The sequence below is a fragment of the Sceloporus undulatus genome, chromosome 5 (assembly GCF_019175285.1).
Source record: "Sceloporus undulatus isolate JIND9_A2432 ecotype Alabama chromosome 5, SceUnd_v1.1, whole genome shotgun sequence".
Taxonomy (NCBI): Eukaryota; Metazoa; Chordata; class Lepidosauria; order Squamata; family Phrynosomatidae; genus Sceloporus; species Sceloporus undulatus.
Genome location: NC_056526.1, coordinates 141674195 through 141686753, shown reverse-complemented (window position 1 = coordinate 141686753; position 12559 = coordinate 141674195). Strand labels below are relative to the sequence as shown.

General features: G+C 38.5%; 1 protein-coding gene across 3 annotated transcripts in view; it reads left to right on the top strand.

The window, feature by feature from the left end:
• Positions 1–12559, top strand: part of FNIP2 (folliculin interacting protein 2) — a 61613-nt gene that overhangs the window by 28954 nt on the left and 20100 nt on the right. For 2 of the 3 annotated variants that reach the window (XM_042469078.1, XM_042469077.1), the window contains exons 3-9: positions 809–928; positions 3674–3774; positions 3869–3940; positions 7517–7617; positions 7746–7835; positions 10471–10542; positions 11438–11558. In XM_042469078.1, the coding sequence (XP_042325012.1) occupies positions 809–928; positions 3674–3774; positions 3869–3940; positions 7517–7617; positions 7746–7835; positions 10471–10542; positions 11438–11558 (677 nt within the window). The remainder of the gene's footprint in view (positions 1–808; positions 929–3673; positions 3775–3868; positions 3941–7516; positions 7618–7745; positions 7836–10470; positions 10543–11437; positions 11559–12559) is intronic. The other variant, XM_042469080.1, reaches the window with a different exon arrangement.

The window sequence follows — 12559 nt, the reverse complement described above, 5'->3', positions numbered from 1 at the left end:
ATTATTATTATTATTATTATTATTATTATTATTATTATTATTATTATTATGTGCAAGGACGAGGGTATTTTAGGGACGTATATCTCCATAACCCCCAATAGTTACCTACCCCTGATACAAATGTATGTATTGGCTCTAAATGGCGTTTTTGATTGAGCTACCTACCTCTAGTGTTTTGAAAGAGGAAGCTTTAGAGCCCTTCATTTCCTATCTAACAACTGGTAGAGCTGTCCATAGTAAAACTAAAATGTAAAACTAAAATACCTACATTGCACTACCAGGTGATAAAAGCCAGGCATGTGATTTGAATAGCTAGGCAAACACCAGAGATAAATGCATACAAATATATAGTGTGATTTAAAGGGGCAGTTTAGTAAACAAGCCAAAAGTCCAAGAACTTGCAAGAGGAAATCATTTCTAAACATGCAAAGGTTTTGTCCACAGAATCTAGAATTTGTTTGTAAAATCAGAAAATAAGAGAAGCTTAATGTGTGTTTGCAAGACAAAAAAAATAGTTACTTCCAGGAGAGAGAAACCAATGAGAACAACATATTTCATGTTCTGTTTGCCTTGGTCTGTTTTTAACAAGAAACAGATAAAAGTGCGACTGATGCAGTGAACTGTAGTCAAGGAAAGCTGATTCCCTAATATATCTGTTTGTTTTTAAAGTGTCATAGGACCCTTTGTCATTATGATATGCTAGGACACACTGTATAGCTTTCAGTAGAAATATGCAGATGCTTCAGAGTCAACAAGAAATTATGGCAGTTCTGCTTTGTCATTTTTTTAAAAATTTATTTAATCTTAGGATGCCTCTGGAAAGCCATGTGGCAAATGCTGCCAAGAATGCAGGGGGTCCAGTACAGCTTCTCATAATCCTTCAACGGACAGCAGACAGACTATCAAGGAAGACATTCCAAAGTATCAGGTAACCTGACAGCTGAAATCTCTTTGCTTATCTAGGTCACTGAAAACCAGCTTCTATATTGAAATCCTGTTTGTTGCTGCATTTTCTGCTTAAATACTGTTATCTGGTGTACTGCCCAGGAAAGTAAACTGCTCAGTTCGCACACTGTCAGCTATTTGATGGGCAAAGGAGGGAGAAGAATAAGAAGTGCTTAGTTCCTTTTCATTCTGTATCTCTCTTTTTTCCAGTAATATGTACATCAGCTAGTGATTGACTGTCTTGGCTTCACATTAATTTTTAGCTCCTTTAGTTATTTATTTATTCAGTTTTATCTTTGTATGTACTTTGATATTCTGATATTTGTATTTTACCATTGATATGGTCAGTTGACTAATCAATAAACTTGTTGTTGTTGTTGTTTATTTAATATCCCACCTTTTGTTTGGAATCGGATCCTCTCAAGTCCTGTTAAAATGTTATGTAAAACAGCAAAGCTCTCATGAGCAGTGACATGGCTCTACCAGTGCCCTGCCTCTGATGTGACATTACCATCCATTTAGATGGCTGATGTGTACACATATGATAGAAATCCCACCACCTCTGCAGGCCTCCTGCTCTGTAAGCATGAATAAATGTGTAGTGGCGCTATCTAGTGGCATGTCAGGAGCAAGGCCACATGGCATGATCCTATCTCCAACTTTGGAGACCAGGGTTTGAATCCCTGTTTGGCCATGGAAACCATTAGGTGACCTTAGGCAAATCACACTCTCGCAGCCTCAGGAGGAGGCAAAAGCAAACCCCTCTCTGAACAAATCTTGCCAAGGAAACCCTATGGTAGGTTTACCTTGGGATTGCCATAAGTTAGAAGTGACTTGAAGTTATACAACAACAACAACAAACGCTTGAGAAAACATTTCTTTCCTTGGTGTGTGTGTGTTGTTTTTTTATTTTAAAAAAAAACTATTTAATTTCCACACTTAGTGGTCACCAATGCTACCCACTCAGTGTAGCAAAATCATGTGAAAGTGTGGTGGGACAGGGAGCTTCCTGGTGAGAGCAGGTGAGGCTATTGCAGGTCACATCTTCACTTACTTATTAGTTATATTGCCGCAGTATACACCGGCCTTTTGCACCATGCCAGCGCCGATTCTAGGCTTTGGGCATGACAACTTCATGGCCCCTAACCCTAGTACGTCACAGTGGCGTAACAATGTTGGTGCCCTGTGTACATGGGGCACCGCCATTGTTACGTAAGCACTGTGCAGTGTCTGCAAGTTGCCATGCAGTCCTTATGTCACGAGTGCGCCATTGGCACACTCACAACATCATTGCGGCGCCAGAAAAAGAACCCACAGTGATGGCGCATCATTTGGGGGCTGTGCTGTCCCTGCAGAGGAAACTAGGCCGCCGGCAGGCTACCATTTCTTGGCAATCTCTCCCAAGCCATTAATATCTTCTCTTTTCTGCAGTGAGTTTCATGTAGTGTATGTGGTTTGATTTATTCTCATGATGTTTCTCTACCTGTGAGATAGCTTTGGTTGAGACAGTAATGGGATCAAGGACACTCACTGAGTTTCATGGCTGAATGGGCTCTTCAACATGGATCTTCTATACCCCAACACTAACCACTGCACCAAAGTGGTTCAGGTTGTGTGGCCTGTTCAAGCTCAAAGGCTGGGTTATGAGACTCACCAGATAGCATGCTGCTGATCTCTGTTTATTGTGTATTTATGAGATTTCTTCAGTTGTTGAAAATCAATAATAATACTATGGTGATGGTATTTTTTGTTGTTAAGTATGTACTTCTTTAATCTTTTGAAAAACACTTCAGCTACATTACATCTTTACAACTACCCTGTAAGCTAGGTCAGTAAGGTGGAAGAAGAATGGTATGTCCACTAAGGAGTTCACGACCGAGCTGAAATCAGCTTCTTAGTTTGTATTCCAGATTCTAAGGTGCTGTGACATAGAACTGTAGACCAGAAAATAACTGGGAAAATTATTTAGAAATGAGAGTGGGAAACAAAATAAAATATCTTAAACGGTTATTTAAAAACTCAACAAGTTGCCATTTTGGATAAATGTGTACTTTATCTCCCCTCCATTAAAAAAATGGGCTATAGTAGGAAAACCAGCATTGTATTCCAAGTCCAATAGTACAGTGATGTTTCTCTATATTTTATGCATTCAGTTTATGTGTAGATGAGGCACAGTTTAATATCCAGTGGCAGGGGGCATACTTCTGTTTTTCACAGAGCTTGAAAACATTACCTTTTGTGGATTGCAGCTTTCAGAATTCTTCTGCCAGTAGGTAAAAAATTAATATGTCTAGGCTGTGGTTTTCTTACGTTTCTGTTTATGCATCACCTTGAAGTCAAGGTGTGGCATGGTTGAGCTGAGTTTGCAGCAGAATAAGGAGGTGGAACAGATGGGCATGAAGCTGCCCCGCCCAAGATGCCTTGGTGCCTCAGCAAGCACTTGCTGTGATCACAATCCACCAGGAATCTGGCCCAAATAGAAGTGGAATAGATCTGCTCCTATTTGGGCTGGGTTTAAGACGCCCCGCTGCAGCTCCAGGGCAGCCTCTGGGTGTGTGGCGTCTAAACTGTCTGATTAACTGGGCGGCTTCAAGACATCTCAGGGGCATGTGGCGTCTAAATGCCATGCCCCCAAGCCACCGGGAAGCCAGCTTTTAGAGCCGGTCTGTGCTGGCCCGTGGTAAATGCTGTGAAAGTACACTGGTATATTTTCCTTTCTCACTTATAGTACACCAGGCCAGCATCTGATGTCAACATGTTGGGAGAGATGATGTTTGGTTCAGTAGCAATGAGTTACAAAGGCTCTACACTGAAAATCCACTATATACGGTGAGTTGGTGTCCCCAGTTTCTTGTTGTCCCTGCATAGTGTTGAATTACAATTAGAATGGCTGAGTTGTCAATTACACTGTTTATCCTTTCAGTTCTCCCCCGCAGCTCATGATGAGTAAAGTGTTCTCTGCCAGAGTAGGAAGCTTCAGTGGAAGTACAAATAGGTAAGGCCTTCTTTATATTTTGAATCAGTTTTGACTTCTTTTGGGTTTGTCTCCTTGCTTTTTAATCTTTTTTTAATACAGTCATCCCTCCATATTTGCAGCTTTGATATTTGCGGATCTGATTATTCACGGATTTCATTAATATGTTTTCTCTAAGACTGTCTCGATCCTCCAGTGCAACTCTGTGGTCAACTTTAACTAAAAGTTGCACTGAAAGACCATTTGTAGCTACTACTCCAGTGCCATTCTATGGTCAGTGTATGTTGGACATTGATCACAGAGTTGCCCTGGAGGACCTAGAGATTCCTAGAGAGGTGTCCTCTCAGGTAGAAATAGTGTTTTTGTTATTTGCGGTTTTTCCATATTCACGGGGGTCTTATTCCCCTAACCCTAGCGAATATGGAGGGACAACTGTATAAAGGAAGATTGATGGTGGACACATGGTCCTCTATACTTTGCTCCCATCCTCTATAGCCAGTGGACATAGTAGCTAGGGTTAATGGGAACTGCAGTCCATCAACAACTGGTGAGATACATGCTCCAGATTCCTAGAAGTGCTTTTTGTCTGATTACTTCCAGATGTTGTGTTTCATCTAGAATCAAATCTGGAGTCAAAATATGTGCAAACCTACAGTACACTTCTTAATGGGGACTCTTTGGTCTTAGTTCAGTCACTAAAGCTCTTAATGAGATTAGAGTAATGTGAAGGAAGGGTAAAGACATGGTAGTAGATTCCATCACCTCCTGTAGCTCTGTCATCTGCCGCAGGTTGGAGCAAGAAGTTCTGCAAGGGGAGCTTGCTGTCTTTATGAAAAAAGGTTCCCCTGCAAAACAAGGGCTCTAAATTGTACAGGAAATCTCCATAAACAGATCTGTCTCCTCACTGCAGATCTTCAACCATATACAGTGTGCAGAACATCTTGTGACATGATATGGTGGAGAAGATGGGCTGGCTAACATTTTTCTCTCTCCCCTCATTGCACAAGGGCTTTAAGCCATGAATAGGGAATGTGTATTTCTCCCAGATGTTGAACTACAGCTCTCATCAGCCTTAGCCAACTTTTCTAATGGCATAGGGTTGTAAGAGCTTCAGTTGAATAGTATCTGGATAGCAACTTGTTCCCCATCCCTTTTTTAAGACCTGAAGAGAGCTTATCATATAATAGCATAATAGCATACAACACCCCAGCTATATTGGTTTGCTGATATGGTTTAGGGTAGAATTCCCATATGAGCTTGCCCAAGTTTTAAGTTTTTCAGAGGAGAGGTTTTCACTGCTTTCACATGCATGTCTACTGAGGGGAGAAGGCCTTTCTGGTGGTTGCTCCCAAGTTCTGGAACACCCTTCCTAGGGTGATGAGACTGGCTCCCTCTTTGTTGTCCTTCAATCAACAGATGAAGGCATTTCTGTTCCAACAAATTTTGAAGAAGTGATTGTTTTACAAGGAGTTTTACTTTTAAAATACACCACATTTGCCTTTTTAATGGATGCTTTAGTAGCCTTTAATTCTGTAGATAATTTCATTACATCTTAACAGTAATATTGTATGAAGTTCTGGAGAAATGTGGGAAATAAATAATTAAAATAATTTTAACAGTGTTCTTGGTAGTGGTGGTGGTGGTGGTGATGATGATGATGATGATAATGATGATACAATGCTAATTTTGTTAATTGATAGCTCAGGACCATTTGTCTAATATTGCGGGTTGCATCTGAAACTCTGTGTGTATGTTTACCTCAAAAGAGATTCAAGAGGGGTGCTTTTAAGTAATGGGGCTTTTCTTCAGTTGACCTGTGCTTATGGAGTGCTCTCCCCAAAACAGCTTTTTCTAACATAGTCATCACACCAGACAAAACACTTATTTTGCTTCCAGGCATTAAGACACAAAAAAGAACTATCTGTTGGGATGTTTATGGTGTTTATTGTGTGTGTTGGGTGTCTGTGGAGGAACATGAGTGTTGTTGATTAATACTTTTAATTGGAATAAAGTGCTTTATTTGATTGTGTGTTCATAGCTGTAGTTCTTTGTTATATGAATTGTGGACTATATTGATTATGTATTTTCCTATTCTATTGACTATATCATGATCATTTGTATGCTTTATCTGGTAACTCACTTCAAGTTGTTTTTAGTAGTGAAAAGCAATATGCATATTTAATAGTGTAGTGATTGATATGCTGGATTAGAAGTGGGGAGACCCAGGTTCAAATACCCACTCAGACACAAAACTAATCATATTACCTTGACTACGTCTTGGCCTGACCTCCCTCATAGGGCTGTGAAGAAAAATTGAAAGAAGAGCAGGAATCTTTTTTGAGCACCATAGATTAGGAAATTCCCCGTGAATGGGCGGGATACAAATAAATATATATATATATTATTATTATTATTATTATTATTATTATTATTATTTAAAAAGTGTCACACACGTAACCTGGAGCCGTAGTTAATTAATTAGACAAGAAAAGCCAGTTATGCCTTTTGTTCCTACTGTTTCTGTTCTACGAACTCCTCTTAAAATGGTGCAATTTTGTACAGTGGACCCTTGTTATATGCTGGAGTTTGGTTCCAAGATCCCCCGTGTATAACAAAATCCGTGTATGCTCAAGTCCCATTAAATATAATGACATAGCAAAATGGTGTCCCTTATAAAAATGGAAAATCAAGGTTTGATATTTGAAAATTATCCTTTTTTGGATCATTTTAAAACCGTATATGCTTGAATCCGTATATAAAAAAATCCGTGTATAAGAAGGGTCGACTGTAATAGGATTCCATAGGCCATTCTGTTGAACACTGACACTGATTGCTAGAGTGGGATGCATTGCTCTTGAAGCAAACAGTGATAGCCTTGGCTTTGAGGAAACCTAAATGTGTGGGTTCATAATGTCTGAACAATAAAACTAATGCCCCCACACCCTGCCTTCTTTTTGTCCCAGATACTTTTGCTTTCTTGTCTGCCCTTGTTTAGTTTCAAAAAAGCAAGACAAAGTGCACTGTTTACCAAATAATTACCTAATCGTTTTTTAACAGAAAGCATTTGGAAATGTAGTATTAACAGTATAATTTCAATAGAAATTCATATTGGATTATAGTTTTGCCACAATGGTTTTTACTTCAGGAGAAAAACAGAAAGCATTGGTATGTTTTTGAATAACCGAATTCAAAAGAAGAAAGGAAAAGATTAGCCCTCCTGTTGTGTCAGTGAATGGACCACTCATATAGAATTTATTAGTAAATAGAGATAATTTGGCCCCTAAAATTCATAACAGTTGAACAGGCAGTTTATGATAGTTTAAATTACTAAACGTATTGGGGGGTGGGGGGAGAGAAAGACGTTAAAATGAACAAGAAAATCCTGCATTCATGATTATAGGTACGTATAAAAAACTAATACTATGGATTAGATTTTTACTTTAAAAATGCTCAGGTAACTGTCTTATGTGGGCATAATGGATGTTGCCCTGTATAAATTAGAAATAGTTCGGGATGTCAAAATAATGGGAAAGTACGCAATTTCAGCCAAAATATTGATTGTTTCTTGATAACTATTTTGGATATTTTCCTTCCAAGTTTGCAAGGTAGTTTTGAATGCATCAATCAAGATCCAAGTTTAGGAAGACTGAACTCTACTCCAAATAGTTTGGGCCCCTGTCGTAATGAAGGTAGTCTAGGTAGGTGCATTTACCTAATACGTTTACAAATCTGTTTTGTCATGTGCCACAGTATTTAGTTTGTCTGTTTTTACATTACTGTTTAATCATATTTTTGTTTTGTGTATTTCCCATGTTGCTGTCTTTAGGTGCATTACAGTTGTGTAGCAACAAACTGCTGCACGGTGTGCCTGAAGGGGAATCCCTCCGGCTCATCCGGAGTGCTTCCTTTTTTACAGGTTTGTGTGGAATGCTGGCCACAGTGTGATGCGCTCCTGTGCACATGTTTGGCTTCATGTGTATCCTCTTGGCATGAGATCAGTGACTGCTCTCTAAATTGAATGGGTGAAGATTATATTGATTCTAATTTAATTATTTTATTTAAAAACTATATATATGAGACCAAAGGCTGGAAACATTACTTTCGTATTTATTTATTTATACTTTTTTTACACTACAGCTCCAGAATCCCTCAGGCAGTATGGCTATGCTGGCTGGGACATTCTCCAAGCTCAGGGAGGGTTATAGCTCTCCCAAACATTGAGCTGTATTAGCTGTACACTACTTCATTGTAACAGCCTTTGTGATGTGTCTTTACTATTTGCAGATATTTGTGGTACTTTGTCAGAAATGAGTGTGCCCTTTTCAGTTTTGAGAGAAGTTGTTTTTCCAGGCTGATCTTTTGCTGGTGTTAATTTCTTGTTCTGTTGCTCACACATAATAATGCTATAATGTTTGTATGTATGGTTGTGTTCGCGCACTCTCCAGGAAATTTCTCCCCTCATCCTGGTGCTCAAGTAGCCTATATTTCATAATTGAAGTGATGATTTTGGGAAATGGATAAAATACAGTGTAATCAAAGAAATGCTACATGGGTCACAAATCATGCATGCACTAATCAAATGCAGTTCTCTTCTTAGTGTTGGCTTAAGTGATTCTGAATTTTACTTTTGTGCAAAATGAGAACTACTCCTCTGGCTAGCATTGATAATTGAAGTAGGAGCCATTGGAAAACAGATATTGTTATTTGAGAGTGTTATCATTATACAATATGTAAAAGCAATTTGTTGCACTTAGAAGCTCCCTTCTGCATGCAGGAGGTATTTTCTGCCCCTGGAAGATGCTAGAAAAGGGAAGCTCAAGCTTATACCCTAATAAATCAATTAAACTCCTAAGAAGTACTCTTTGTTTTTAAAAACCAAATATGTTCTTCTACTTTGAAGCTTCTTACAAAAACATGAGAGCATCTGTAAATATTCTTAATTATAACACAGTGACCTATTGGGCACAGGTGTTTGTATATTAATGGCCATTTTCCTTTTAGTCAGTGTCCTAACCTGATGAATTTAACTGACTACAAATCACTGAGAGTCTTCAGATAAAAGAACTGTAGTGGTAGGTTTCAACAAACTTCAAGTGGAGTACATTTGTCTGTGTTCATACAGAGTCAATGTGCCTAATTTTCTTCCCTTCACTGCAGTAGAGAAGGGGGGGGGGGGGGGAGAGAGTAAGATTTCTGAAAGATAAGATTTCTATTGAATGCAGAGTCTCTAAAATCTGAGCTGTTTCAGTGTTCGTGTGTTCATTCTATATTGTAATTTGAAAGCGGCTGGCTAGCAGGCATGCAAACTCAGATAGTCTTGGCTTTTAAATCAGTTCAGCCTTTTACTTTTTAGATTTTGCCTAACTTGTGAGCACTAAACTGAGTTCTGGTTTAATCCTCACTCGGGCAAACAGTATTTTCATCCCCTCTGACATGTTTGGTTACAGAATTCACACAGCTAGATCTATATGTTGGCATTTTATGGAAAAAGTATCTCAAAAAATCTGTTGCAGTTCTGTATTTGTTTTGTTGCAAAGTATATGTTCTGGCTTGGGTATTGTGTGAGTATTGTGAAATACCTTCATTCTGTACCCACAACTCCTCTTATGGACATGGAACATTTTTATCCCTGTCATACATTGCAATTTTCATTGAGATCAGATTGAGGCATTCAGTTGATTTTTTTTTAAAAAAAATCTGCCTGCATGAAGGTTAAATAAATAAATAAAAACTCTTCTTGTTTTGTAACTCAGGTTGTTCCCACCAGTTCATTTGCACTTGCAAATTTTTAAGCAAACCATAGCAACCAATGACTCAGATTTCTTTTCTCAGTGGTTGTCCTGTCATTCTGCATATTGTAAAATGCCTAGACTCCAAAGAAATAAACTCACTGAAAGCTGTTGATGTTTGCTTTTTGTCCCTGAATGTACTTAATAGAGAGAGGCACTGCTTGAGAAAATGGGTTCTCACTCCCGTAATGATGATTCCATTGCAATAAACTCAGGAAGTTACAATCTGTTATAGGGCATCATGGTGTAGATTGGCAGGTCAAGCTAAAGCGACATTATAATTTGCTACTGCTTGAGCAAGATTAGAAATGATTGTTACAGTGTACACTCCTAATGCTGTTGGGCAGTGGGAAAAGTGGGGCTTTGGAATGAAATACTGTACAGTAGTTATTTTTACATTAACATTCCTTCTACATAGACACTAGTTAACTGATCACAATGCAATGCCAGAGTAAAGCTTTTCCTCCTCGGTTGCTTCCAGATTTAAGGGATGTTTATAAATATTCCATTGTGTTTTCTTAGCCATTGTGAGAACACTATGAAATATTTGAAAATAAACAATATTATTATGAGAAACTCTTTTTAATTATTTTATTATATTTTTTGCTATTTGAGAGCAATTCAAGCTATTAATTTTTAAAAATAGCACTCCCAAATCCAAACTGCTGTTGTAAAGCCTGGTTTAAAAAGAAATTATAAATAGTATGCTAATTTAATCTTCAATATATATGTGTGTGTGTTGTTGTTGTTGTTTTAATTTAGCTCACAGCACACCTGTTGACATGCCTAGCAGGGGGCAGAATGAAGACAGAGACAGTGGTATTGCTCGCTCAGGTATCTATGTATTTCTTTGCTGTTTTCTGGAGTATTATCACAAGGTGATAAAATTAGTTTAGTTTAGTGTGGACCAGCAAATTTAGATGCATTTTCACTCCTTAGAGAATTTGAACACTTTTCCTGTGAATTCTGATGCTCAGTTTAGAAGTGGGAGATTTGTTTTTTCATTAGTTTGTTTCGGTCTTCTGTAAAACAAGACATTTGGCCTTGACATGTGACTTGCAAAACTCATTCTAATCTGATGTTCTTATTCAAAGACATAGCTACATTAGTATGGAAAATCAGTATGCAAAGGGATCTTGTAGCACCTTTAAGACTAATTGGGACTAACTGCTACCAATTTTGTGATTTTTTTCCAGTTAGTTTCAAAGCTGCTGTAAGATCCCTTTGCATACTGATTGTCTTATGTTCTGTTTATTTAATATACGTAGATGATAAGCCTCTTGACCATGTTTGTTTTGGACAGTGTCTGCACACTGTTGTAAAAGATTCTCATTGTTCTGTGTTGTATCAGCTCATGTGTGGTTGAAAACTAGTAACCTAATCTCTTGGCAAAATGGTTACAGAAGAGCTCTGTGTTCCTCTGTAGTAATGCAGCGGTGGTGTTGGGGTCTATTCTTTTGGTTACCTGATAGTTTAATAGGATCTTCTCTTTCTATTGCATGTGGTTCTAATATGAAAGAGTAATCATACATCTGTTATGTGTTTCCATATTATAATTATAATTAAGATGGAACTGTGTGTTTCTTTCTCTTTCCCTCCATTCTAGCAAAAGAAAATGTATGTTGGATATCTTTAATAAAAGTGAGGTTGAAACTTTCATAAGAATAGAAAGCATGACTGTTGAAGTGACACCTTGGGAAATGTTGACATCTTTCTGCTTTCTTGCTAGCATCTTTGAACAGTCTTTTGATGGCTCCATTGCCATCTCCAAGTTCCTGTTCTAGTACCTACCAGCGTCGTTGGCTAAGAAGTCAAACAACAAGTCTGCAAAATGGCATTTTTCCTAGGTGGTAAGTTTCATAGGCATTGCGTTCCTGGATTTCATTTACACAGATTCTGCTTGTAGATGCTGTATATACAGTCAGTTTTATGATCTAAGAAATCATCCACGAACTACAATAAAAAAATCTTCAAAAGGACTGCTGGAGCAAGTACATTTTAACAACCTCTAGAGTTGCCATTGTGCAGGCCTAGTAGGCCTCTGTAGAGAAAATACTGGGGTGTGAGAAGATGGAGATGAGATGCTATGTAGAAGAAGAAGCTGTTTTCAGATATTGTTCATTTTTTATTATTTCTGTGTTGTCTTTCACTAATTAAAAAACACAGTGAAAAATCTATATCATTAGTTTTTTTAAAAAAAACCTAACAGGAAGGAAGAATCCTTGAAGCCAACAAAGTGTGCAAGAGCCTAGCAGAACTGACCAGTCTTTTGATCCTGATTAAAACATTGAATTGGGGAACCAGACAGATACTTTGGAGCCAAGAATTCCCAATATATGGAGCTGCCACCAAGGTTGCTCTCTCCTTGGTACCCACTGGCATGGTCATTCTTAATGATGGGCCAGAAATGGGTGCCTCTTAAACTGATATGTAGGGCATAGGTAGGATGTAGGAAAAATGATGTAAGCCAGGGTGGGCAACATGGCCTTCTAGATGTTGTTGGCCTGCAGTTATCATCAGCCCCCACCAATATAGTTATTAGTAAGGGATAATGGGAATTGTCATCCGACCACATATTGAAGGCCACTCTTGTTGTGTGCCTTTAGTTTTTTTCCAGCTTATGGCAAACCTAAGGTGAAACTATCATGGTGTTTTCTTGGCAAGGTCCTTCAGAGCTGGGATTCAAACCCTGGTCTCCAGAGTCATAGTCCATCACTCCAACCACTACACCATGCTGGCGCTCAGATATAACTATTACATTTGAGAGCCAGCGTGGTATAGTGGTTTTGAGTGCTGGACAAGGATCTGGTAGACCAGGGTTCTATTCCCGGCTCAGTCATTGAACCCACTG